Raw genomic sequence first — 25,654 nt, 5'->3', positions numbered from 1 at the left:
GCATCACCATCCCTGACTTCAAGCTCTACTATAGAGCTATAGTAATGAAAACAGCTAGGTATAGGCACAAAAACAGACAGGTAGACCAATGGAATCGAATTGAAGACACTGATATTGATCCACACATCTCTGAATGTCTGATTTTTGACAAAGAAGCTGAAATTATACAATGGGAAAAAGAAAGCATCTTCAACAAATGGTGCTGACATAACTGGATGCTGACTGTACAAGATTGCAGATAGATCCATATCTATTGCCCTGTACAAAACTTAAGTCCAAATAGATAAAAGACTTCAACATAAATTCAGCCACACTGACCCTCTTAGAAGAGAAAATGGGAAGTACCCTTGAGTTAATTGGTACAGGAGACTGCTTCCTAAACATAACTCCAGTAGCACAGACACTGAAATCGACAATTAATAAATATGACCTCCTGAAACTGAGAAGCTTCTGTAAGGCAAAGGACACAGTCAACAAGACAAAACAGCAGACCACAGAATGGGAAAAGATATTCATCAACCCCACATCTGACAGAGGGCTGATCTCCAAAATATATAAAGAACTCAAGAAGCTAGTCACCAAAACACCAAATAGTCCAATTAAAAAGTGGGATACAGAACTAAATGGAGAATTCTCAATAGAGGAATCTAAAATGGCTGAAAGGGGGCTGGAGAGATGGCTCAGCGGTTAAGAACACTGACTGTTCTTCCAGAGGTCCTGAGTTCAATTCCCGACAACCACAAGGTGGCTCACAACCACCTTGAATGAGATCTGGTGTCCTCTGCTGGCATGCAGGCAGAAGACTGTATACATAATAAATAAATAAAATCTAAAAAATAAAAATGAAATGGCTGAAAGGAACTTAAGAAATTGCTCAACATCCTTAGCCATCAGGGAAATGCAAACCAAAACAACTCTGAGATACCACCTCACACCTGTCAGAATGGCTAAAATCAAAAACACCAATGACAGTTTATGCTGGAGAGGATTGGAGAAAGGGGAACACTCTTTCATTGCTGGTGGGAAGCAAACTTGTATAGCCTCTTTGGAAATCAGTATGGCAGTTTCTCAGGAAAATGAGACTCAGTCTACCTCAAGATCCAGCAATTCCACTCTTAGGCATATACCCAAAGAATGCACATTCACAACACAAGGACATCTGTTCAACTATGTTCGTAGCAGTATTATTTCTAATAGCCAGAAACTGGAAGCAGCCTAGATGCCCCTCAACCAAAGAATGGATAAAGAAAATGTGATACATTTACACAATGGAGTACTATGCATCAGAGGAAAAAAACAATGAAATCTTGAAATTCACAGGCAAATGGATGGAACCAGAAGAAGCCATCCTGAACAAGGTAACCCAGACACAGAAAGACATGGTACGTGTGTACACACTCATAAGTGGATGTTAGACATAGAGCAAAGGATAACCAGCCTACAATCCACAACCCCAGAGAAACTAGGAAACAAGGAGGACCCTAAGAGAGACATATATGGGCCCCCGAAAAGGGGAAATAGACAAGATCTCCTGAGTAAATTGGGGAAGGGGAGGGAGGAAGGAGAAAGAGGAGGAGAGAAGATGAGGGGGGAGGAGAATCTGAGGGATCAGAAAGGGAAGAACGGAGAAGAAGGGAGCTATTGTGGGGTTAGTGAGAAACCTGGCACTAGGGAAATCTCCAGGGACCCACAAGGATGACCGAAACTAAGAATCTAAGCAATAGTGGAGAGGCTTCCTTAAATGCCCTTCCCCTATAATGAGATTGATGACTACTTTAAATGTCATCATAGAGCCTCCCTCCAAAAGCTGATGGAAGCAGAAGCAGAGATTCACAGCTAAGCAGAGCTTATCTCGTGGAATTCAGTTGTAGAGAGGGTGGAGTGATGATCAAATGGGTCAAGACCTTGCTGGGGAAGCCCACGAAGACATCTGACCTGAGCAAGTGGGGATTCCCTGTCTCCAGACTGACAGCTGGGGAACCAGCATAAGACTGAACCAGGACCCCTGGTTTTATCCCTAGTGCATGAATGGCTTTGGGAGCCCATTCCCCATGGAGGGATACTCGCTCAGCCTAGATATACAGGGAGGGCCTAGGTCCTGCCCCAAATAATGTGACGGACTTTGATGATCCTCCATGGGAGGCCTCACCCTCTCCTAGGAGTGGATGGGGAGTGAGATGTGAGGATGATGAGGAGAGTAGGAGGACAGGAGGGAGAGGGAACTGGGATTGGTATGTAAAATAAGACTGTTTTTAATTTAAATAAAAATTAATTTTAAAAAATTTAGTCATTAGCACCACTACAAAAATATCTCATTTTCAGAAGTAGTTGTTGATAAAACTAGTAACTAGTCTTTATTTTCTCGTTAGAAATAAGGAGATTTGGTAGTGACAATGAAGTAGAAATTGGGAGTCCCACAAGACCCAGAGAGTTGAGCACATCTTTGATTGGTATCATCACATCCTGATGTTCCACAGCAAGCTCAATGAACACCCAGAATCCTTCATTAGGGCACAAGCTCACCACAATATTCATCTTTGAATTTATTCACAATCTGAATTGGTTTCTGGTCCAGTGGGACTCAGCATCATAACAGATTGTTATACATCAAGCTCCACTTATGGTCCCATCTCTTGACACAACCTTTAGAAGGACTGGTTTTTCTGGTTGAAGAAGTCCTTGCTTGCCTAGCTTTAAAGGGATCTGGAACAGTTAAACAAGTACAAGAAACAGTCAATGAAATGGCACAAACCACAAACACAAACAAGAAACACACAAATGCCAAAGGAGCTTTACAAGCACACAAAAAACTACTTTTACTTCCAGTGTCCTTCCTTGGGTGATATCTACCTTTTTTGGAGATAGGGTTTATCACTGATCTGGAACTCACAAATTTTATAGTCTGGCTTCTTAGTCAGCCCCAGAAATCTTCAGGTCTCTGTCTCTTCGGTATTGGGATTACCAATGCATGTCAACACACCTGGTTGGTAATAGGTGACTTGTTTGGCTGGTTGGATGGTGGCTGGGGGTTTTTTGCTTGGCATGTTAGTGGATTGTTTGGTTTGTTTGTTTTCTTGCTTGCTTTGTTTGTTTTGTTTTGCATGGACTATGAGGATTAAGCTCAAATCCACATGCTTTGAAGGCTAGTACCTTACTGACCTGCCTATTTCCTGCAGCCCCTGAATTTAGACAATCTTTATACTTAGGTCTTTATAAAGTAAAAGAAGCAACTCTAAAACTGAAATACTTAAAGTCTCCAATAGGTATTGCAAAGAAACTCCTTGGACAAATAGAGCAATATACTTTTCTGCAAATCAATAGCCCAGTTGAAAAGCTAAACTCCCATAAAACATAAGCTGGTGAGGAAGCACACTGACCTGCGTTTCCTCACAAGGCTGGAAGGAGAAGTTCTGCAGGATGCTGACAAGAGCGACTTTCATGTTCATGACAGCAAACCTCATGCCAATGCAGTTCCTGGGTCCATCCCCAAAGGGCAGGTATGTGTAAGGATTGATGCTGCCCTGGTTCTTCTTGCTGAACCTGGTCCCAGAGGAGTGGATAAGACAAGTTAATGAAGCCTAAAACCCACAACAGTCACTTTCTGGACATTTTTTAGATACACATAAGCAATAATAAACAGGAAGCTTCCCTGAGCTGTTTATGAAAATTTGGGTATGACTTTTACAGTTTCTTGTATACAATGCATCGTGATCATTTTCCCCTCCCACATTAACTTCTTTTTTTATCATTTTTTATTTGAATTAGAAACAAGATTGATTTACATGACAATCCCAGTTCCCTTCTCCCTCCCCTCCTCCCCTACCACAACCCAACTAAAACCCTACCTATCACAAACCCTTTCTTCTATTCTTCACCGGACTCAACCTTTCTGCTCCCTCATGACCTTTGTATCCTTCCTCTTCTTTCCTTCTCATTCTTGTAGCTCCCTTGCCCTCTTCCCGTGCTCTCAGTTTGCTCAGGGGATTGTGACCCTTTCCCCTTCTCCAGGGGACAATGTTTGTCTCTTTAAGGGTCCTCCTTGTTTACTAGTTTCTCTGGCAGTGTGGATTGTAGGCTGGTAATCCTTTACTCTATGTCTAAAATCCACATATGAGTGAGCACATATCATGTTTGTCTTTTTGTGATTGGGTTACCTCGCTCAGAATGGTTTCTTCAAGTTCCATCCATTTTCCTGCAAATTTCAAGATTCCACTGTTTTTTTTCCACTGAGTAGTACTCCATTGTGTAAATGTACCACATTTTCTCTATCCATTCTTCAGTTGAGGGGCATCTAGGCTGCTTCCAGTTTCTGGCTATTACAAATAGTGCTGCTATGAACATCGTTGAACAGATGTCCTTGTTGTATGAATGTGCTTCTTTTGGGTATATGCCTAGGAGTGGAATTGCTGGATCTTGTGGTAGACTGATTCCCATTTTCTTGAGGAGTCGCCATACTGATTTCCAAAGTGGCTGTACAAGTTGGCACTCCCACCAGCAGTGGAGAAGTGTTCCTCTTTCTCCACATCCTCTCCAGCATAAACTGTCATTGGTGTTTTTGATTTTAGCCATTCTGACAGGAGTAAGATGGTATCTCAGAGTTGTTTTGATTTGCATTTCCCTGATGGCTAAGGATGTTGAACACTTTCTTATGTGCCTTTCAGCCATTTTAGATTCCTCTATTGAGAATTGTCTATTTAGTTCTTACCCCATCCCACATTAACTTCTTGTATGCTCTTCCCAACTCTATTCACTCGCTTCTTCACAGCTGGTTTCCCTCCTGTTTCTATGTCTGTTTTGTGTGAGTCTTTCACAGGTGGTCACAGAGAGTGTGTGTTCATGATGGCAATGGCCATGTTCCAGCCAGAAGGCACTATTATCCCACCTCCCCATTCTTTGCATTTCAACTTTTATTTGAAAACAACTTAAAATTTTAGACAAATGATTTTAGTATGTAAATTTGATTTTGTTTTTATACAGAATATAAAGATTTCCCTCATTAATCTTCCATGTGAAGGAAATTACAGGCCAGAAGAAAGACACACTCTGCACACAAAGTACACCTCATATGGTGGCCCTGAAGACACGTGGTGTCGTGCACTGCGCAGAAATGAGGACTATGTGGTGACATCACACACTAACGGGGGAGGAGAAATACTCTAGTCAGTCAGACTCAAGAAGCAAACATGACACAGAAACTGCAAATAAGACCAAGTCAGCAACTTTAGTTAGAACAGTGAGGCTATAGTGTGTCCACGGACACAGCAAGGAAGAGCTAGTGAGAGGCTCAACGAGAGAGTTTTCACTAAAACAAATGAACTTTTTGTCGACTGGCAAAAGAAAGAGAAATGAAAGGGAGGGAGCGTTGAGTGTTAGTATACCCAGGGCATGTTAGACCAGTGTCTGCAGCATGCTACGTTAGTTACAACTTCTTCATTGGTGTGGATCAATCATTAATGGTCTCGTGTTTGCCTCTTCTTTCCAAACTCAGGCATGTCTTATTTTAGATGGAGTATAGCTTTTATCTATTATTTCATCCTGTAAAAACATGTGAAGACAACGTTCATTCTGGGCCAGGGGATGACCAGCGACCTTGTTTATAAACTGTTCCAGTCCTTGCTTCCTTTCCTCGATGAAATTGTCGTCAAATATTCCATCGTCTCCTCTAAAAGGAAACTGCCGCAAAAACGCCTTCCCAGGGAGTGGGGGAACTACAACCGTGCTCTCTCTTTCTAGTTCACTTCGAAGCCATTCAAAGTCACTGTATCTTCTTCTCACAGTAGATTCCTTCAGCTTGAAGACAGGAAGATTTGTCTTGACCCTGATCTCGTAGGTGGTGAAGCGGCCCCCGCCGACCCCCATGGTCAGCAGGTTGCTCACGTTGATTCAGGTTCTGCGGCTTGGTGATCAGCCGCCGGGTGTCCGCTTCCGTCTCTGCCATTTCGCTGTAGCCAGGCTCTCTCCACCGCCTCTCCTTCTGCCAAGGCCGCCGCCGCCCCTCCCCATTCTTGGACTGTCAGTCTTTCCACTCCTCTTCTGTGGTGTTCTCTGGGCCTCAGAGTGGATGGTATGCCTTAGGAATTATACAAGTTACAAATCTTCCATCTTGCTTTACAATGGAGGAGCTTTCAGTCATATTGATATGAGGTTACTGCTGTTTAAAAGAACATTCATCTTTATACATGACCGTTGCATTTAGTGTGATTCTCTGAGACATAGGAAATAAGACCAATTACAGGAAAGTATGCTATTAGCTGAACTAAAACCCAATGAAGTGAGAGGATAAAATACTCATCATTCCTGAAGTTGTTTTCCTTACTCTTTCTTCTCTGTTATTCTTTTTCTACCTTCTTCCTCTTATTTATTTCCTTTACTGCTTACATTCCCTTTCTCTCACTCTGTTCCTCCCAACTTCCCATCCTCTCTTCCTCTGTCCTTCTCTTCCCTTCCTCTTTCCCCCTCTCCTTTTTTCTTCCACTTCCTTTTCCTTCCTTCCTCCTTATGTCCTTTCTAGTCTCCCTTTACTTCCCCCTCCTCCTCCTTCTTTTTCTTCTTGCTCTTCCCTTCCTTCTTAAGTCAGATCATTTGAATAGACATGCAATGTTACTCTATTAAATTATTTCTCTATGTTTTCCTTTGGATATAAAAATCTCTCTATGTGTTTCTTTGGGTATAAAATGATACCTAAGGGGAAAAAATTGTTGATTTCTAGAAAAACAGTAAATGCAATGTGACTTTTTTTTGTTTTAAGCTGTTTTTTTAATGTTTTGGAAATTTTTTGATGTATATAAGAGTATTATATTTCCAAAAACATAATGAAGGTTATGGGGCGTGTGAATAAACACCACACATGGATGAATGGTTGCCCGTCACATCGAATTCCACTGAGAATGCTGTGGATATTGATTTGTACACAGTACCCTTGTGACTTTGTCAAACATTCTTTGTTGTAGACATTTATCAACATAATGATTGATTAGTGTTTGGGGTAGTCCCTCATACACAGAAAACACAGACTGTCTCATTATTAAATGAGTATAATAAAAGTACAGTCAATTGTTTGTGTGTCACAAAGCTATAGAAGGAGTAATTGCTGAGACTGAAAAGAACACAGAAGTCATCTCATCTAGAAAATAGAAGAACTGATGAGCTCTGGTTAACTTCTTCAGCAAGTACTATACATAGACTTATTGGTGTCTAGATGGCACATCATGGCCAACAACATAAAGTACCAGAAATCAGGTGGTACATAACTAGAAGCAATGAATGTCCAAATCCTAATTCTTTAGGCTTACTAGCCTCTGCCCTAAAAACACCATTCTTTATTTTGCTTGCCAAGAAAACAATTAGACTGTAGAACTGTGACTGAAGCCTGACCTTGCCTTCAGGTCCCCAGAAGAGCCTGCTTGAGCAAGCTTCAACATAAGGATGTTATTTTGACTGCAGGATACATGGCTTTGGAAAATTCACATAGGGTAAGAAAGTGGCCAGGACAAGAAGCAGGAATGGAAGGACCTGTGGTCTCCTCTGTCCTCCACAGAGCTGCAAACAAGGCCCTCAGATGACACCATTATAGCCACACTGGAGGACCCAGGAGGCAAAATCTAGTCAAATGGAAAATGTAAATATTCTCTGAAGGTGATGGGAGGAGCTAAAGGTAACAGCAAGAAAAACCTAGGGAAGAACAGACTAATGCATAAAATAAGATAGTGTTGAGGACATTGTGACAGATGCTACTCTTGCCTTAAAAGTTTGAAAAGGTAGATAAACAGATAGATACATGATAAGTAGATACAGAGACAGACTGTTATTGCTGCATATGTGTCTTCAATACAAGAGACAGCACATGATGCTTGGACTAGTCCAGTCCTCAGTAGTTCATCTTTCCCACATCCCTGTACCTTTCAGGGCGGAACTCCTCAGGCTCTGGCCAGTACTTTGGGTCTTTGTGAAGAACAAAGATTGGTACCATCACAACAGTCCCTTTGTGAATGAGCACCCCATTGACTTCAACATCGGTCTTACAGACCCTCTCGAGTCTTCCAGCAATTGGATATAATCTGAGAGTCTCATTCACCACCATGTCAAGATATTCCATCTGGACCAGGGTATCATAAGTGGCAGGTACCTGAAAAGGGTGAGAAAGATTTTTGTAAATTAAGATTTTTGAACTAACTTTCCTCTGTGGAAAACTACTAGGGGGTTACGCTACCAAAGAAAAACTCACATTGGTGAAAGACCTTAGCATTTACAAAGGGTATTATTAACTGAAACTTCAACCTGCTCAATGCACCTGTAAGAAATGTAGGGTAATTATGAAATATGGGAAGACTTTGTGACAGATCCACACCCAGGACCTAAAATCCTCAGTATTACTATATACTACTTTTTCTTTCTTATGTGAGGAACCGTAACTAGCAGATCATGATAATTAGAGTCAACAACAACTTGACACACTTAAGTTACCTTTCCACAGAGAGACCACACACATGTACTTGAAGGTACCTAAACATGGGAAGAAGAAAACCCCCTATTGTACTTATGTGAAAATATCTCATGTGGCCATTCTTTAATTATATGTAAAATTAGGAAGCATTGAGTACGATAAAATTTCAAATATCTGAGGAGGTATTAGTTGTCTCTTCTATACTAAAGACAACAAAAGACTCTTCTATACTAAAGATGACAAAATGCTCAATTTCAACCCTGGTAAAACTCACAATGAGAACAGAATCCATAAGTCAGCTGCATTCTCTGTTGCTGGTCCAGCCTGCTGGCTGTTCCTTCAGGGCTTACCTGTGAGCTCTGAAGAGAATGATAAACCAGACAGACCTCTCCAAAGACCGTATGACTTCACACCCCACAGTCTCCCACTTTGAGCAGAGTTGTAAAAACCAATGTGGGAAATGTCTGACTATTACTTTATGGGACTTTTGAACAGACCACAACATAGGGTTAAGAGTTTGACTCAGGCCACCTATGAGTGGAGAGAGATTGTGGGGCTGAGCTAAAACAATCTGCCTAACCCAGCCCAGGCAAGGCCAGTCACACTCAGCCAATAACAGGTAACAGCACACCCCACAACATCCACAGAGCTGACTACCCAAACATTTGACTAACCAATACTCACACTTCCATGCCACTGTAATTTTGTAGTTGTTTCTTGGCAGTTTTTGGTAACAGATAATGGATAAAGCTGTACCAACATTCATCTGCAAAGATGTTATTTTCCTAAAGGCAGCAGCCAGTGCCTGTTTCCCATTAATTTCTCTCTTCAGAATCTTCTTAAATAAAGGTGGTGAAGGAATCAATGCTTATCACTTTGTTGAAAAATTCCCACTGGATGTGATAAGGAACCAGTCATGCCAATATGTCTCCTCTTCCCTTTCTCCCTCTCCAGGTCCCATCCCCTCACCTTATTGGGCAGAGTTGCATCAATTTCATCCTGCAGTTTCTTCTGGACATCAGGGTGGGTGGCCAGTGAGTACAAAGCAAAGGAAAGAGCGCTGCTAGTGGTCTCATAGCCAGCAAAAATAAAGATAACTGACTGAGCCACAATCTCCAGGTCAGATAAAGCTAATGGGAAAGGAAATACATTATATTTTAGTGTGTGTGTGTGTGTGTGTGTGTGTGTGTGTGTGTGTGTGTGTGTGTGTAAAGGAGTGTGTCATAGCGTTCTTGTGAGAGTCAGAGGACAGCTTGCAGGAGTGAGTTCTCTCCTTGCAACATTTGGTTCCTGAGGTTTGAACTCAGGTCTTTGGCTGGGTATCAATTCTGCTGACCTATATTGCTGGCCCAATAGATACACTTTAAGTAAAGGAGATCAGTACTTAAAAATCATTATTTGGATGAAAAACAACACAAATAAATATCCCAAATCCCTAAGAAGATCATGAGAAAGCAATTCAGAGTCAAAGTGGGCATGGTTTTCATTCTCATGTTGGTCTGACAAGGGATTGAAATGGGAAAGTCACTTTGGCCCAGTTTCCTAAGGTCTACACTCCTCTTGACATCTGACATCCTCAACATCTGACTTCCTCAACAGCTCCACAACTGAGCAACCTCAAGAGGAAGCATTTCTGTCTCATGTACACAGTTTCTTTAGTGTGCCCTGCAGATAATTAGAAATCTACCATGTTTTGCTCAGTTTTTGTTTTGTCTCTGTGTAAGAACAGAAGTCATAACTGATCGTTTACTGGCAAGCTGATACTGCATACTTTAATTTTCAATCTGCTCAATTTTTAAGTGTATGATGTATACAGGTCGGACATAGGTGTGCAGGTGTGTGTGGACAGGGGTTCAGAGCAGGACTTCTGGTGTCTTTCTCCATCATTCTTTGTGTCACTGTTATGGAACAGGGTCTCTTACTAAACTAGAAGCTCCTCATTTCAGCTAGTTTGGCTGGCCACTGAGTTCTGTGTGTTCCTGTTTCTACCCTCTGAATCTGGGGCTATGTGGGCACATGTAGCCATGCCCATCTCTTTATGTGGGTGTTGGGGTTCCAGACTAAAGTCTTCATGTTTACAAAACAAGTGCTCTTACCTACTGGGCCATTACCCCAGCCCTAGGAAATCCTCTTCATATACATAAAATATATGATGTCGTTCTCCTTAAGAAAAGTTAAGTTATTCTGCCTAAAACTTAGCGTGAAACGCTTTGAGTGAATATGAAATAGAAAGATTTGAGTGCATGGAACATTAGCAGATCTATGAACTACATAGGTCTTAAGAAACCTGAGGCAGTGATATTAAAGCTACTCAAAGTGTGATCTGTGAACCAGTAGCAACATTTTAGAAGTTCTCAGTACTGTAGCATCTCAAACCCACTCCACATCTCCCTGATCAGTGTCGAAACTTTCATGAGCTGTGGTATTTATAATTCATTGGACAAACAAGTATTACCAATCTTTAAAATGCAATTCAGAAGTTAGAGAAGCTACAGAGAAAAAGGAACAGCTACAGAGTATTGAGCGATGGGCTGGATAAATGGCTCAGCCTGTTAAGGATGTAGATTAAAGCACGCCTTTAATCCCAGCACTCAGGGGGCAGAGGCAGGTGGATCTCTGAGTTCAAGGCCAGCCTGGTCTATACAGCAAGTTCCAAGACAGCCATACACATAGATAAATTATAAGATAATTCTTTTTATTTAAAGAGCAATGACTAGCAATATTCTAATAAGTGGATCCTCCTTAGAGAATTCTTTAATCTCAAATGGAAGGAGCATCAACTCCAGATAGATTGCTTCTGTGGAGTGATGAGCTCTGACAGTGTGAACTGCAGCCCTGTTCCCTAAGATCCAAGATTTTTACTAAGGCTGAACTTAAACCAACAGGACTTCCCTTATTTGTGTGCTCCTTAGTTACATGGTTGTTCTTTACAGGGCAGAGATTAAAAACGGAAATTGCATGCACAATGATTCATGTTACCTTCCCATAAACTATAAACTAGCCAGTCAAGTATAAACTTGCCCATGGTTATCAGGCATGAATCACATGCAATGAACAAGACCAAGAATGAGTCCTAATTATAACTTTGCATTTTCTGGGATAATATGAGCATGTAGGTTCAATGCTCATAACCAACACACTACTCCATTGGTGAATATCAAAAATGGGAGAGTATGGTGGTACAGCAAGATAGATCAGCAGATAAAGGGCCTGCTGTCAAGCCTGATGAACTGAATTCCATACCCAGAACCCAAAAGGTGGGAGGAGAGAACAGAATTGTGGAAGGTGTCCTCTGGCCTCACATGCACACCATTGCATGTGCATGCCCACAGACACAAACAAAATAAGTGAATTCTAAAATTTGTCCTAAAAGGAATGGGAGGCTGTACAGGTGATGGGGCAGGCAAGCATTTTAAATTCAGCTGAAATTGACTGTGAGCCTATAATTTCTCTAAAATCTGTAAACTACTTTTTAAATACATAAAATTAGAGAATAAGAAAGAACTCTGATGCAAAGAGAAGGTTCTTAATGAGAGGTAATAGGTATCCTTATACCCATTCATCTTGTTAAGGATTGTGATGGTTTACTAAAGTAGTGGTTGTTGATTCTCCTCTAAGATCCTTGACCTCACTAGCAGGGAGAAGTTAGCTGGGTTTTTAGTACCAGGCACAGTTTCCCTGTTGTTGAGCAGATCTTAAGTCCAATTAGAGAGCTGTTGGTTACTGCCAAGGTATGTGTGCCAATACTGCTGTGGATCCCAGCCCCAGTGGATATATCTACAAAACACTCCCACACCTATGGTTCAGGGAACATTGAAGAAGAGGGGGCAGGAAAACTGTAAGAGCCAGAAGATCCGGAAGTGTTCTGTGAGATGTGTCTCCTAGTAATGTCAGAAGCAATACCCATAAAGTCTAAACAGCATGAATGTCTAAATATGAGCTGAACAAGGATGACACCAATTGACGTGCCAAAGTGGATGGGAAAGTCCATGAGGCCTCAACCCTACACACAGAACTACAGGCAGCTAAGGAATGCTGAGAGGAAGAGTCTTTTCCAAGGAAGAGCAGTTATTCAGTATCGAGTGGCTAACCCTGAAAGTGTACAAATGTATAACATTATACAGACAAAGTCAATTATATTTTGGAATATATATACATAATATGCATTCGATGACAATGAATGGAAAAAGAACATGAAGTTAAACGAGTGTGGAGGAGTATGTGGAAGGCTTTAGAGAAAGGAAAGGGATAAATGTTGTGATTATAGTATGATTTCCAAAAAAAATAAAAAAAAGAACTTGGGTGCCCATATGAAAGACTTATTCAATGGACACGCCTGAATGAATCTGAGTGTCAAAATAAGTAATGATAGTGAGGGAACAGAATTAATTTGTGAGATTATCCAGGAGGAGATGAGAGGCAGGAGAAAAAAGAGAAAGGGGAGAGAGGGGGAGGAAGAAGAGTAGGAGAGGGAAGGAGAAGGAAGAGGAGTTATGGAAGAACAAGGATGGGAAGGAGGTAGGGAAGGAGTACAAAAAGGAGGAAAAAGAAAAATAAAACAGAAAACAGGCAGCTTGCCCCTCTCTTACATGGAACATAACTCCTAGTTGCATAGGACAGGGTGGAATTAGAAAGCCATCATCCTTCAACTATCACAGCCACCCAGATGGGAAAATGAGTAGGTGAAAAACTAGTAAGAGTAGTGGGATATGTGCTTAATCCCAAGGCTTTCTCCATGTGTTCCAGATCAACTACACGGGAAATCAAAGCTTGGCTGTCAATCAAGATCTGGGTAAACATTCATCCCAGGTTTCCAATGACCATCACCACCATGGGGCTGTCCTCTGACTGGAAGTCTACATACGAATCTCCAGACAGAGCTTTTGACTCAGTGTGTCTAGACAGACCCTGCCAGTTTTTGTTCTGTGGGACCAGATGCAGAGATCACCGATGACCTGCAGTCCCTGAACTGCATGTGCATGGCTGCCCTTAAGGTTTTGATCACAGTTATAATCCACTGCTTCTAGAAAGCTCCTCTGGATACTGTCTACATCTGTGGATTGGGTTGGGTTTTTTTTCTTCTTCTTTTAGAAGGGGTTAGAATTGTTTGTTTGAAAAGCCTCCTGCATATTTCCAAGACAAACCCTTCACTCTGAGATTCCCATCAATAAACATGAAACATCCTTGCTTACCTTTGTGAGAATCCTTAACGTTGGAAGTCTGGGAGTTTATCATCAACTGAAGGAAATCCACTCTTTGCTGAGAGAAAATAATGTTGAAAGGTTCAAGTGAGATTCAGTTAAGTGGTCAGACAAGTGAAGAGCTAGCCACCATTCTGAGAATAGTGCTTACTGAAAGTCCAGAAGTTTGACTAGGATCCCCAAAGTCAATGATGGCATGTCTTTATTTAAAAAGAGGAAAAGAGAAAGCTTCAAGATGAGACATGTTCACTAGTTTATTATATGGCCCAGCAGAATAGGGAGACTAAGAGAGGAGAGGAACAAGGGTAATGGCTGACCGCTATGGCTGGTCGCCATAGAGAGGCAGAGAGATCTCATAGGTGGGAGAAGAGAAGAGCAGAGAAGGAGTGAGCAGAGAGAGAGTGTCATAAAGAGAGGAAGCAGAGAGAGAAGTTAGAGCTTTTAAAGGGAAGACTGCGCATGCGCACTGAGGTTCCACACATGCCCAAAGTCCTCAGCAGGCCTTAATGCATGGTGGGTGATATGGCAATGACTTAGCAAGTTTTCCTGTGCCCAACTGTGTCAGGGGGCGGGGTCTGTCTCTTAAGGAGGTAGAGCCGATCATCGTCAAAGCCTGAACCTTTCAAATGATAAACCAAAATGTCCATACACACGCTTTGGAGAGCAGGATGCTTTCCTGAGTGAACACTAGGTATGTGTCCAATGGCTCTGGTATTTCCTGACGTTGACCCTGAGTTCTCTGGCTTCTGAACAGTCCAGGTCAGTCCCTTCCCTTCACGTGTGTGCTTACACAGTTAGAAGTTCTGGACTTCAATCTTGTGTCCTCCCATCTTAATCTCAAACCATGATCCTTACGCTTGAAACTTGGAAGCAGAATGACCAAGAGAGGCAAGCATGGGCTACAGAGCAAGACTATCTCAAAAAAATAAAAATTAAAAATAAAGCAGACTAAGCTATGCTGGATAGAATAAAATGACTCTTTTTTTGAAAATGTGTAAAATAATAAGCTTGGAGATGAAATGGTTTCTTGTCAGTCTGGGGAATTAAGTAACTGGAAATAATTTTTAAGTAGAATCATTGTCCTTTCTGGAAAGGGAGGTGGTAATTTTGTCCCATTGTCTTTTAAATTTACATTAAATGGCTTATAAAATAGAATGAAATTAAATTTTGACGCATGCATAAATTAAATGTTGCTTGCATCAGGTTAAAATGAGAACTTTCTAAGTCCCTTCTTCTATAGCTTTTGGAATTTTTTGAATGGCTTCAATGAGCATAGGAATACAAATGTCTCCCACACAAGCTTACATCATTATATAACCAGCAGGAAGATGGCTGGATCATATGGGAGTTCTATTTTTTGCTTTTTGCTCATCTTTTTCCTCTCATGTGAACTCAGATCACTGGAGACTTAATCCTTGAAGAAATGAGTCATTAATAATGGTTGTTCCTGCTGACAGTCCAGGCAGTGGAGGAGAGGATAGTCTAGAAGCCCTTCCCCTAGAATGAGATTGATGACTACTCTCTATGCTATCCTAGAGCCCTCATCCAGTGGCTGATGGAAGCAGAGACAGACATCCACAGAAATACACTGAGCTGAAATCTGGAACCTAGTTGAAGAGAGGGAGGAAGGGATCTGTACCAGGTTGGAGAAACCCACAGAAACAGTTGGCCTGAAAAAGGGAAAGCATATCAACCCCAGACGCTGTCTGGGAGGCTAGTGCGGGACTGATCCAGCCCCCTGATCATGGATGCCAATGGGGAGGCCCCTGCACTCCGGGGAGCCTATGGAGGTGGACTGGCGTTTTTCCCTGGTGTGTGTGGGGGGAGGGGGGGACAACGACGACGACTTTGAGAGCCCATCCCACGTGAAGGGATGCGCTCTGTCTCTGGACACATGGGGAGGGGCCTAGGCCCAACACAGGAAGATTTGATGGACATAATGGAGCCTCTGTTGGGGGCCCTACCCTGCCTGGGGAGTGGTGGTGGATGGGGTGAGCGGTAGGTTGGAGGTGGGGGAGGAGAGTGGGGGTGAGAGGAGGGAGAGGGGACTTACATGTGAAACAAGCCTGTTCCCTAACTTGAATTAATAATAAAAAAGGGGGGGAGAATAAAGAAGGTCTAAGTCAAAACAAAATGTATGTATATATGTATGTATGTATGTATGTGTGTATGTATGTATGTATGTTTGTTTCTAGCTGGGCAAGGTGGTGTATGCCTTTAATCACAGCAATCAGGAGGCAGAAGCAGGTAAAAACCAAAATAATAATAATAGTTTCTCCATTGGGATCTTCTGGTCCAACATCAAAGTCATAGACTTTGTTCCCAATATGAAACTCTAAAATAGGATTAAGTAGATACCCAGGGCAACTTGGGCCATTGTTCAAGAATAATATGTTGCTGGCCATGTGTAAGGGCCGGGGTTTTATCCCCAGCACTGAAAAAAAAATAACAGTTTGATTTTTTTGAGATATATCCATATAGTTTTCCATAATTCCCTAATTTACATCCCCACAAATCGTATGCAAGAAATCTCTTTTTACTAGCATGCTGTGAAATTCTTGCCTCAAAGTATTTATTCTGTGGTACTCTAAGTGTCAGCCACAATTATTAATTTTAAATGCTTTCTCTGGCTTATTTTATTTTTCTATTCCCAACCACTACACTCTTCATTCCTTCAAAATATCAAAAAACCCCTGTCCTTAACCTATACTCCTCCATGTAGTTTTTAAAGATGCAGAGTAAGTGTGTGTGTGTGTGTGTGTGTGTGTGTGTGTGTGTGTGTGTGTTCATATTTTTATAGAGAGGAAGAAACACATTATCAGTCAATGAAATTCCTCATGTGAGCAGTTATTACCTTTCCTTTCTCTTGTAGGCGATTCTCTTTCATTCGTTGCACAGAGGTTTTAAAAAAGTTTATGACATCTTTTGGAAAGATGCAGATATTTACAGCATCAAATACTGGGGTAAGGAATGGAAAGAGTGCTAGAAGGGAAAGAAAAGAGAATCCGTGGTGAAAATGCAAATTTTACCTGGAATGATTACATTTATTCAACATTCAGAGCAATAAAAGTTAGCAGGATCTCAACTCACTCTCCCTGTTGCTCAGGTTCCAGGCCACTGGCTGGGAAATGGTGTGTCAATGTATGACCACCAGCATAGAGGTGATATCAATGGCTCTTGACTCATAGTTTCAGGGTTAAATTCCCTGACTTCTCACTCTTGACATGTTGGACTAAGGTCTTTTTGGGTAGATCAGACTTCAATCCAGTGCTGCAATTAATCAAGGTGCTCAGGAAAGAGTTTTCAAGGCTGGAGAGGTAGCTCAATGGGTAAAGTGTTTGTTTTGCAAATGTGAGGACCTGTGTTCGGTTCCCAGAACCCATGTTAAAAGCCAAGTGCAGTGGTTCAGCAATGGCAACATGAGAGCTGGAGACAGTGAATTCCTGGAAGCTTAATGGCTAGTCAAATTGGTGAAGTTCCAGGCCAGTGAGAGAGCCTGACCTCTGCCTACTTGTGTACACCCACACACACAAGTGCACCTACCCACCTACAAATGAATACACATACACACACACACACACACACACACACACACACACACACACACACACACACACACAAATAAATAACAATAACAATGATGATGATGACATTAACCAAAACACAAAAATAAAGAAATCTTTATAAGATGGAGACAAAACAATACCCAGAAGGGAATATACAGGTATTGAGGAAAAGATGATCTCACATAACAATACTTTATAGCATGTGCCACTAAAAGAGAGGAGAAAACACACTTTAGGCAGAGAGAGAGTAGATACTACTGACCAAAGTTCAAACTAATGAAATAAAAAACATGAAGGAAATCAATGAAAACAAAAGATGCTTCTTTGAAAATATCTTCAGAGTTGGCAAAATGTTAACTGGTATTGTTCTATATTAGACAGATGGATCAGATTGCTGGCATGCAGAGTGAAGTGAGAGGAGAACAATGGCATGAGAAACACACGGGCACATAAAGGAACCCTCCTAATAACTGGAGGACTCGGACAATAGCCTCAGTTATACAACTTGACTAGAATGTACCAATTCCTAGAAATACATAAATTATAGAAACTGACTCAAAAAGAAATGCAATACCATGCATAATAACATGTATAACAAAATGAGAGATTATTTGTTACAAAGCAAATACACAGAAACCCATAGAATTTCTCACAGCCTAAAGAAAATGGAGAACTATGATAAAAAGGAGATTATCATGTAAATGTGTTCCAGGATCATACTTAATCTTTGTCTCCTCCTACCTTGCCTTATATACAGAATTAAAAGTGCTCCTGATTTTAAAAAGAATGCTATCCACAAGTAAAGCCTCAAACCAAAAGCTTTTGATGCTGAATTTTACTAAATATTTCAAGAAAAGCATATGCCATTCCTTCCCAACCACTTCCAAAATATAGAACAAACATGAAAACATCTCCAAAATTCTCCATAAGGTGGTGCTCTAATACTAAGACCAGACAAATATCTTGCAGGAAAAGAAAACTGCAAAGCAGCATCACTTGTAAATGTGACTGCAAGATTTTCAACACAATATTGTATACTGAATCAAGTGACTATAAGACAAGTTATATTACCCTAACTAGGTAGGATTCATCTCATGAAAATGCACACAACAGATGAATAGATACAAAATAAAACATTGGAAAAGAGCCAACACCCTTTTGTGATTAAAGACACGTCCTTAATTAGTTCGGCACATTATATTAGACATTGCTATATAACTCAGTACTTCCCCTTGGGTATACATCCAAAATCAAATGAAAACATGTGTTGAAACACAAGCAAAAGAATATGCATAGCAGCACTATTCACAGCAGCCTAAAATGCCAAACAGATAGAAATGGCATGCCAATACAAAGGCATATGAGGGGCTGGAGAGCTAGCTCAGCAGTTAAGAGCACTGGTTGCTCTTCCAAAGGTCCTGAGTTTGATTCCCAGCAACCACGTGGTGGCTCACAACCATCTATAATGAAATCTGATGCCCACTTCTGTATGCAGGTATGCACATAAATACAGCACTTACATACATAAATAAATGAATCTTAAATAAAGGAATATAATTCTGCCATGAAATACTAATACCCTCTTCAAGATGCATGAACTTTTAAAACATACTATCTTGAAAGCCAGAAACAAAAAGGTGACATTACATTCTTCTATTTGTACAGATAATCCAGAATGGGCAAATCTGTGCAGTTAGAAAATAGATTTACTTGTTGCTTGTTCCTGAGGGAGGTAAGAAGTTGACCATTAAAAGTACAGAGTTTCTGAGATGACAAAAACATCCCACAGCTGACAACAGTGATAGCTGAAAATATTTCACATATACTGAAAACCATCAGCCTGTTTAAAGGGGCTACTTGCAACATATGTGGATTATATCTCTCTACAGTGTTATTTTAAAAGACAGAAAGAATAAAATATTAGGTCACGTACTCACTGAGAGGAACAATGGGTCAAAGACATCAAATTTTAAGAGCTTCTTGATTTTTTCAACAAAAGGATCCTGAGGATTGTTGAGAGAATCAACATTCACTCCAAATGATGTGGCAGTGATCACATCCATGCTGTAGGCTCCAAAGATGCTGAGGAGAAAGAGAGATGGAAATTAACAGCTACACCTCTTCCTACTCCACCTAAGGTACATAAGATGTGAAGAATGAGTAAATTCCTATATCCATCCAAGCCAGTCATAGGGCCACACAGAAACCCTTTCTATGATGCCCTTGCTTGTATCATACTTTATTGTGAGTTTTATCAGGTGACAGTGTTGTGCCTGTCTTTGCGCTGTGGGGTGACATGGATACTATGATGGTTAGTTTTAATTATCAAAATGATCTAATCTAGAATTGCTTGGGAAGAAACTCTCAAGAAGGAATTGTTTATAGCAAGTTGGACATGCCTGTGGGGTGTTGCCTTGATTGTGTTAATTGATGTGGGGAGAGATTATCCACTATGGATGGCAGCATTCACTGGGTGTGGTGGTATGAATGTAATTAGCCCCCATAAGCTCATAGGGAAGTAGCACTATTAGGAAGTGTGGCCTTGTTGAAGTAGGTGTGGCCTCGCTGGAGAAAATACGTCACTTTGAGGATGGGCTTTCAGGTCTCCTATGCTCAAGATTCTACCCAATTCAATTAGTTCACTTCCTGTTGCCTATGTAATATGTAGAACTCTCAGCCACCTCTCCAGAACCATGTCCTCCTGCATGCCACCATGTCCCACCATGATGATGATGGACTAAACCTCTGAACTGTAAGCCACCGGATTAAATGTTTTCCTTTATAAGAGTTGTCATGGTCATGGTGTCTCCTCACAGCAACTGAAACCCTAACTAAGACATGGGTTCAGTCCTAAACTGTGTAAGTATGAAAAGGATAAGCTAAATATTAAGCATGTATATATTCATTTTATTTTGTTCTTCAATGTAGATGTCAATTCTCTCCCTCTACCGTGTGGATCCCAGGGTTCTAACTCAGGTTATCACCTTGGTGGCAAGTGCCTTTACCCACTGAACTATCTTGCCAGCCCAAAGAAAGATTAAGTATTTCACTGATAGTCTCAGAAATTTTATGATGGAATATAAATTGTTGGACATTTTAACTTTCCTGGTACTCATATAGCATCTTAATAAGTGCCAAGTACTTTCTCTGCTCTTTCCTACTGAATCAACACTTAACAAATTTGTTTAGATAATGTTTCTTCTTTCTAAATTATCTTTTTCTCTAGAATTTCAAAAACAACAATTGAGTAGACAACCCAATAATGGATCCTATATACAGAGGTGAGACTTGTTCTCCATAAGTCACACTGTCATAGGAGATAGCGCTTTGCAGGGAGGCCCATTACAGTCCTATGCTGCTACAGGGATACCTCCAGTTTCCTCTGGCCTCAACTCCAGTAGTACTCTGAGCTGTTGTAATCAGTTGAAACACCATACAACCCACTTTTGAGTAACTTAACAATGAAAACTTCAACTCCACAGCTGGCAGTTATTGTGTCTCCTAGGACTATTTTTATGATATGAATTGCAACACCTCCCCCCCTCCCCCAGAGTATCATGTGTTTGAACACTTGGTCTCCAGTTAGTGGCACTGTCTCGGAAAAATGTGGAAACTTAGAGGTAGAGCCTCATTACAAGAAGTAGGTCACTTGGGGCAGACCTTGAGTCTGCATAGCCTGGCCTCCTGCCCAGGCCACCTTGTCTCCATGCTGTGATGTATGGAATCCCTCTAGAACTAAGCCAAAATGAAGCCTGTCTTCCTTAAGTTGCTTTTGTTGATCTTTTGTCACAGCAACAGAAAAGTAATTAACACAACAACCCAGCACCCAACAGCTGGGCTAGCACTTACTCTTTCATGCTGATGGGATTCCCATTCTCTGATCCCTGCCTCATGTTTCTCACCAACACATCTGCATACTGGTTAATGATGGGGAGCATCTATACACAAAACAAAATACCATCCGTAATGAGATGAAGGACTCAGTTCCCAGTGGACACAGCTTTCCCACGGACAAAACAAAAGATCCCATCAACACAAAGGGACATTCTTAGGAAGTTTCAACTCAAACGACACTGCTTGGAAAAGCTTGTGGTCTTCCACTCTCCCTGTCCCCAGATGTGTTCTTCATGTTTCCAATGACGAGCTTATGGCTTCATTACCTCCTTGAGCTTCCCACTGGTGAAGGTTGGAGACAGCAATGCTCGGATTCTCTTCCATTCTTCATTCTCAGCAATGGAGATGGCTTTTTTCAAAATTCCCGATGGACCAAATACCTAGAAGCCAAAGCAAAAGAGATATTGCACTATATAGGTTTGGAGAACGGCAATGTTATGGGGAAATGTTAACAGGCATCACTTACATACAAATTATTTAGAACTATGTCATTAAATGGTAGGGGAAATGTGTGTTTCAAATGCCTCACACTCTCTAGGAGGCTGGAGATAGATGGATGCATCAATATGCATGCATTTCAATATCGTGACTAACCCCACTAATAATATATAATTGATAAATGCGATGAAAATTTTTAAGTGTATTTGTTTAATGGCAAAAAAATCACAAAAACTTAGGAGCAGCAGCTAAAATGAGCCCAACTGTGAAAGATTAAAATTTATATCCTTGAAAAGTACAAAGAAAAAACTACCCTATTTTTTATTAAAATAATTTCAAGATAGGGGATTCATGGAGGACATAAACAAACAAACATCTGGAACTTACAAATTAGTCAACTCACAAAAACTCCAGGCACATTGGTAAGGTAAGTAGGGAATATGCAAAACCACATTAAATACACAATGACTTTCACAATCATTCCAAAGAAAATGAAATACTTTAAGTATGAGTCTAACAAAATCTAACAACAGCAATAAAAATGCTCATTAAAAAAAATCAATGACCTGTGCTACTGGCATAAAGTTTAGGAAGCTGTTTCCATTACACCAGTAGCACAGATACTGAGATCTGCAATTAATAAATGGGACCTCCTGAAACTGAGAAGCTTCTGCAAGGCAAAGGACACAGTCAGTAAGACAAAACGACCGCTCACAGAATGGGAAAAGATCTTCACCGATCCCACATCTGACAGAGGACTGATTTCCAAAATATACATTGAACTCAAGAAGCTAGCCACCAAAACACCAAACAATGAAATTAAAAAGTGGGGTGCAGAACTAAATAGAGAATTCTCAACAGAGGAATCTGAAATGGCTGAAAGACACTTAAGAAAGTGCTCAAAATCCTTGGCCATCAGAGAAATGCAACTCAAAACAACTCTGAGATACCACCTCCCACCTGTCAGAATGGCTAAAATCAAAAATACCAATGACAATCTATGCTGGAGAGGATGTGGAGAAAAATGAACACTCCTCTATTGCTGGTGGGAGTGTGAACTTGTAAGACCACTCTGGAAATCAGTATGGCGGTTGCTCAGAAAAATGGGAATCAGTCTACCTCAAGACCCAGCCATTCCTCTCTTGGAAATAGTGCATGTTCATACAACAAGGACATATGTTCAACCATGTTCACAGCAGCATTGTTTGTAATAGCCAGAACCTGCAAGCAACCTAGATGCCCCTCAACTGAAGAATGGGTAGAGAAAATTCGGTACATTTATACAATGGAGTACTACTCAGCAGAAAAAAAGCAATGGAATCTTGAAATTCCCAGGCAAATGGATGGAACTAGAAGAAACCATCCTGAGTGAGGTAACCCAGTCACAGAAAGACAAACATGGTATGTACTCACTCATATATGAATTTTAGACATAGAGCAAAGAATTACCAGTCTATAATCCTCTTCACCAAAGAAACTAGGAAACATGAAGGACTCTAAGGGATAAATGCATGGACCTCAGGAATGGGAAGGGGCAAGAACTCCTGAGTGAATTGGGAGCATGAGGGTAAGGAAGAGGGAGCTGCCAGAATTAGACCAGGAGAAGAGGAGTGGAGGGGAGGAAATAGAGGAACAGAAATATTGAGTTGGGGGAAGAATTGAGGAGAGCAGGATGAGAGATACCATATTAGAGGGAGCCATTATAGGTCCCAGGAGAGATCTGGCACTAGGAAGATTTCCAGAGACCTACAAGGATGACATGAACTGACAACCCAGGCAATGGTGGAGAGGATAACCTAAACACCTTTCCCCTAAAATGAGACTGATGACTACTTTTTATGTCATCCTAGAGCCCTCATCCAGTGGCTGATGGAAGCAGAGACAGACATCCACAGATATACACTGAACTGAACTCTGGAACTTAGTTGAAGAGAGGGAGGAATGAAGATCGAATGGGTCGGTACCAGGTTGGAGAAACCCACAGAAACAGTTGGCCTGAACAAGGGAAAGCACATCGACCCCAGATGCTGTCTGGGAGGCCAGTACAAGACTGATCCAGACCCCTGAACATGGATGTCAATTAGGAGGCCTCTGCACTCCAGGGGCCCCCTGGTAGTGGATTAGTATTTTTCCCTGGTGTAAGAAGGGACTTTGAGAGCCCATCCCACATGAAGGGATACACTCTTGCCCTGGACACATGGGGAAGGGCCCAGGCCCAGCCCAGGATGATATGGTGGACTTTGCAGAGCCCCCGTTGAGGGCCCTACCCTGCCTGGGGAGTGGAGGGTGGATAGGGTGGGGATAGGTTGGGGGTGGGGGAGTTGGGGTAGGGGTGAGGGAAGGGAGAGGAAGAAAGGATTGACATGTGAAACAAGCTTGTTCCTAATTTGAACTAATAAAAAAAATTAAAAATCAATGAAATTTGAAGAAATGAAGAAACTTAAAGCACTCACAGATCAAAACAACCCACTGGGGCGAGAGCTCTGAGGGTAAGAGTGTCTGTTCTTTAACCCTGAGGACCTGGGTTCAAATCTGCAGCAGCCACATTTTAAAAGATGTTGGCTATGCCTATGGGTGCCTGTGACCCAGGGTTGGGAGAATGGAGACAGGTACATAGTGCACCAATGGCTCACTGGTCAGCCAGACTAGCCAAAACAACATAGTACAGTAGGACATTTAACATCCTCCTTGGGACCTCTGCAGGTTCACACAGGCACACACATGTGCACACACATACACACACACATACACAACTCTCATAAACACAAGATTCAGAATACTAAAATATTATGCTATAGACACACACACAAAATTGTGTTTTATTCAGTCATAAAGAGCAAAATTATATTGTTTGCAGGAAAATAGATAGAAATGAAGGTCACATTAATGCAGACACATTCAGAAACAAGAGTATCACCTATCAATATTGATAATATTTTTTAATGATGTACATATAACAAAACTATAGGGACTGGAAAAAGACACAGCACTTAAGAATCACTGCTTTTACCCAAATTCAATTTCCAGTACCCACAGAATAGCTCACAATTGTCTCAACTCTAGTTCCAGGGAATCTGACACCATAATGGCCTCCACAAACACCTGACAGACATATGGTACACAGACAGACATGCAAAACACTCATTCACACTTAAAAAAGTGTTTACTTCTCAGCTTCTCTATATTTTCTTCAATTTATTCTTAAAATTCATTTTATTTTATGTATATAAATGTTTTGCCTCCATGTATGTATATGTACTGTGTACAGTGCCAGTTGAAGTCCGTGGAGAGTGTCAGGTCCTCAGGAACTGGAGTTACAGATGGTCTTGACTGTAACTGAGAACTTCTGAAGAACAGCAAGTGCTCTTAACTGCTGAGCTGTCTCTCCAGACCTCTTAATATTTTCATACATAACAAAAGTAGTTTTTTATTCCATTTGATAAAAAAAAAAAAGAATCGCTGCTCTTGCAAAGGGCTGGAGTTTGGTTTCCAGCACACACAGGGTGCCTCATAAATACCATAACTATGGCTCTAAAGGACCCTGTACCCTCTTCTGACCTTTGTGGCCACCTACACACATATGCATACACACATACAAACATACACATAAACAAATATAAAATAACTATTTAAGAAATAAAAAATGTCACAAGAAAACCCTCTATTTTATAGTTGAGCCAGTGTAATGGTGGACATTTGTAATGTTGGTAGTCAGCAAACTAAGGCAGGAGGATCAAAACTTTAAGTCTAGATCAGTAGTTCTAGATCAGTAGACTAGATCAGTAGTTCTTAACCTTCCAAACAATGTGACCCTTTAATACAGTTCCTCATGTCCTGGTGATCCCCAGCCATGAAATTATTTTCATTGCTGCTTCCTGACTGTAATTTTGATACTTTTATGAATTGTAATATTACCTGTGTTTTCTGATGGTCTTAGGAAGCCCCTTGAGACAGTCATTCAACACAAAGGGATAGAGATACAAGGTGGCTGTGACCCGAAGATTGAGAACACTTGGTTTAGATGAATTTAAAGCAAAAAATATGCTTGAAAATGTAATCTGAATCTTAGTGTGGGGATGTACTCTGTCCGTTCTGGCAGAGTACCTGGGTTT

At 41.1% G+C, this 25,654-nt stretch overlaps 1 protein-coding gene and 1 pseudogene across 1 annotated transcript in view; both read right to left on the bottom strand.

The window, feature by feature from the left end:
• Positions 1 to 2,607: 2,607 nt before the first annotated feature.
• The window catches only part of LOC100766524 (cytochrome P450 3A9), a 31,315-nt gene continuing 8,268 nt past the window's right edge, over positions 2,608 to 25,654 (bottom strand). Inside the window, exons 5-13 of the mRNA XM_027415216.2 lie at positions 21,371 to 21,484; positions 21,060 to 21,148; positions 19,144 to 19,292; positions 16,499 to 16,626; positions 13,636 to 13,702; positions 9,413 to 9,573; positions 7,899 to 8,125; positions 3,378 to 3,540; positions 2,608 to 2,703 (exon numbers count right to left, since the gene is read on the bottom strand). Of these exons, the coding sequence (XP_027271017.1) occupies positions 2,608 to 2,703; positions 3,378 to 3,540; positions 7,899 to 8,125; positions 9,413 to 9,573; positions 13,636 to 13,702; positions 16,499 to 16,626; positions 19,144 to 19,292; positions 21,060 to 21,148; positions 21,371 to 21,484 (1,194 nt within the window). The remainder of the gene's footprint in view (positions 2,704 to 3,377; positions 3,541 to 7,898; positions 8,126 to 9,412; positions 9,574 to 13,635; positions 13,703 to 16,498; positions 16,627 to 19,143; positions 19,293 to 21,059; positions 21,149 to 21,370; positions 21,485 to 25,654) is intronic.
• LOC103161805 lies at positions 5,451 to 5,938 on the bottom strand (annotated as a pseudogene).

The sequence above is a fragment of the Cricetulus griseus genome, chromosome 4 (assembly GCF_003668045.3).
Source record: "Cricetulus griseus strain 17A/GY chromosome 4, alternate assembly CriGri-PICRH-1.0, whole genome shotgun sequence".
In the NCBI taxonomy this organism is placed as follows: domain Eukaryota; kingdom Metazoa; phylum Chordata; class Mammalia; order Rodentia; family Cricetidae; genus Cricetulus; species Cricetulus griseus.
Note: the sequence above shows the minus strand (reverse complement) of the source record. Positions and strands in the feature narration are given on the sequence as shown.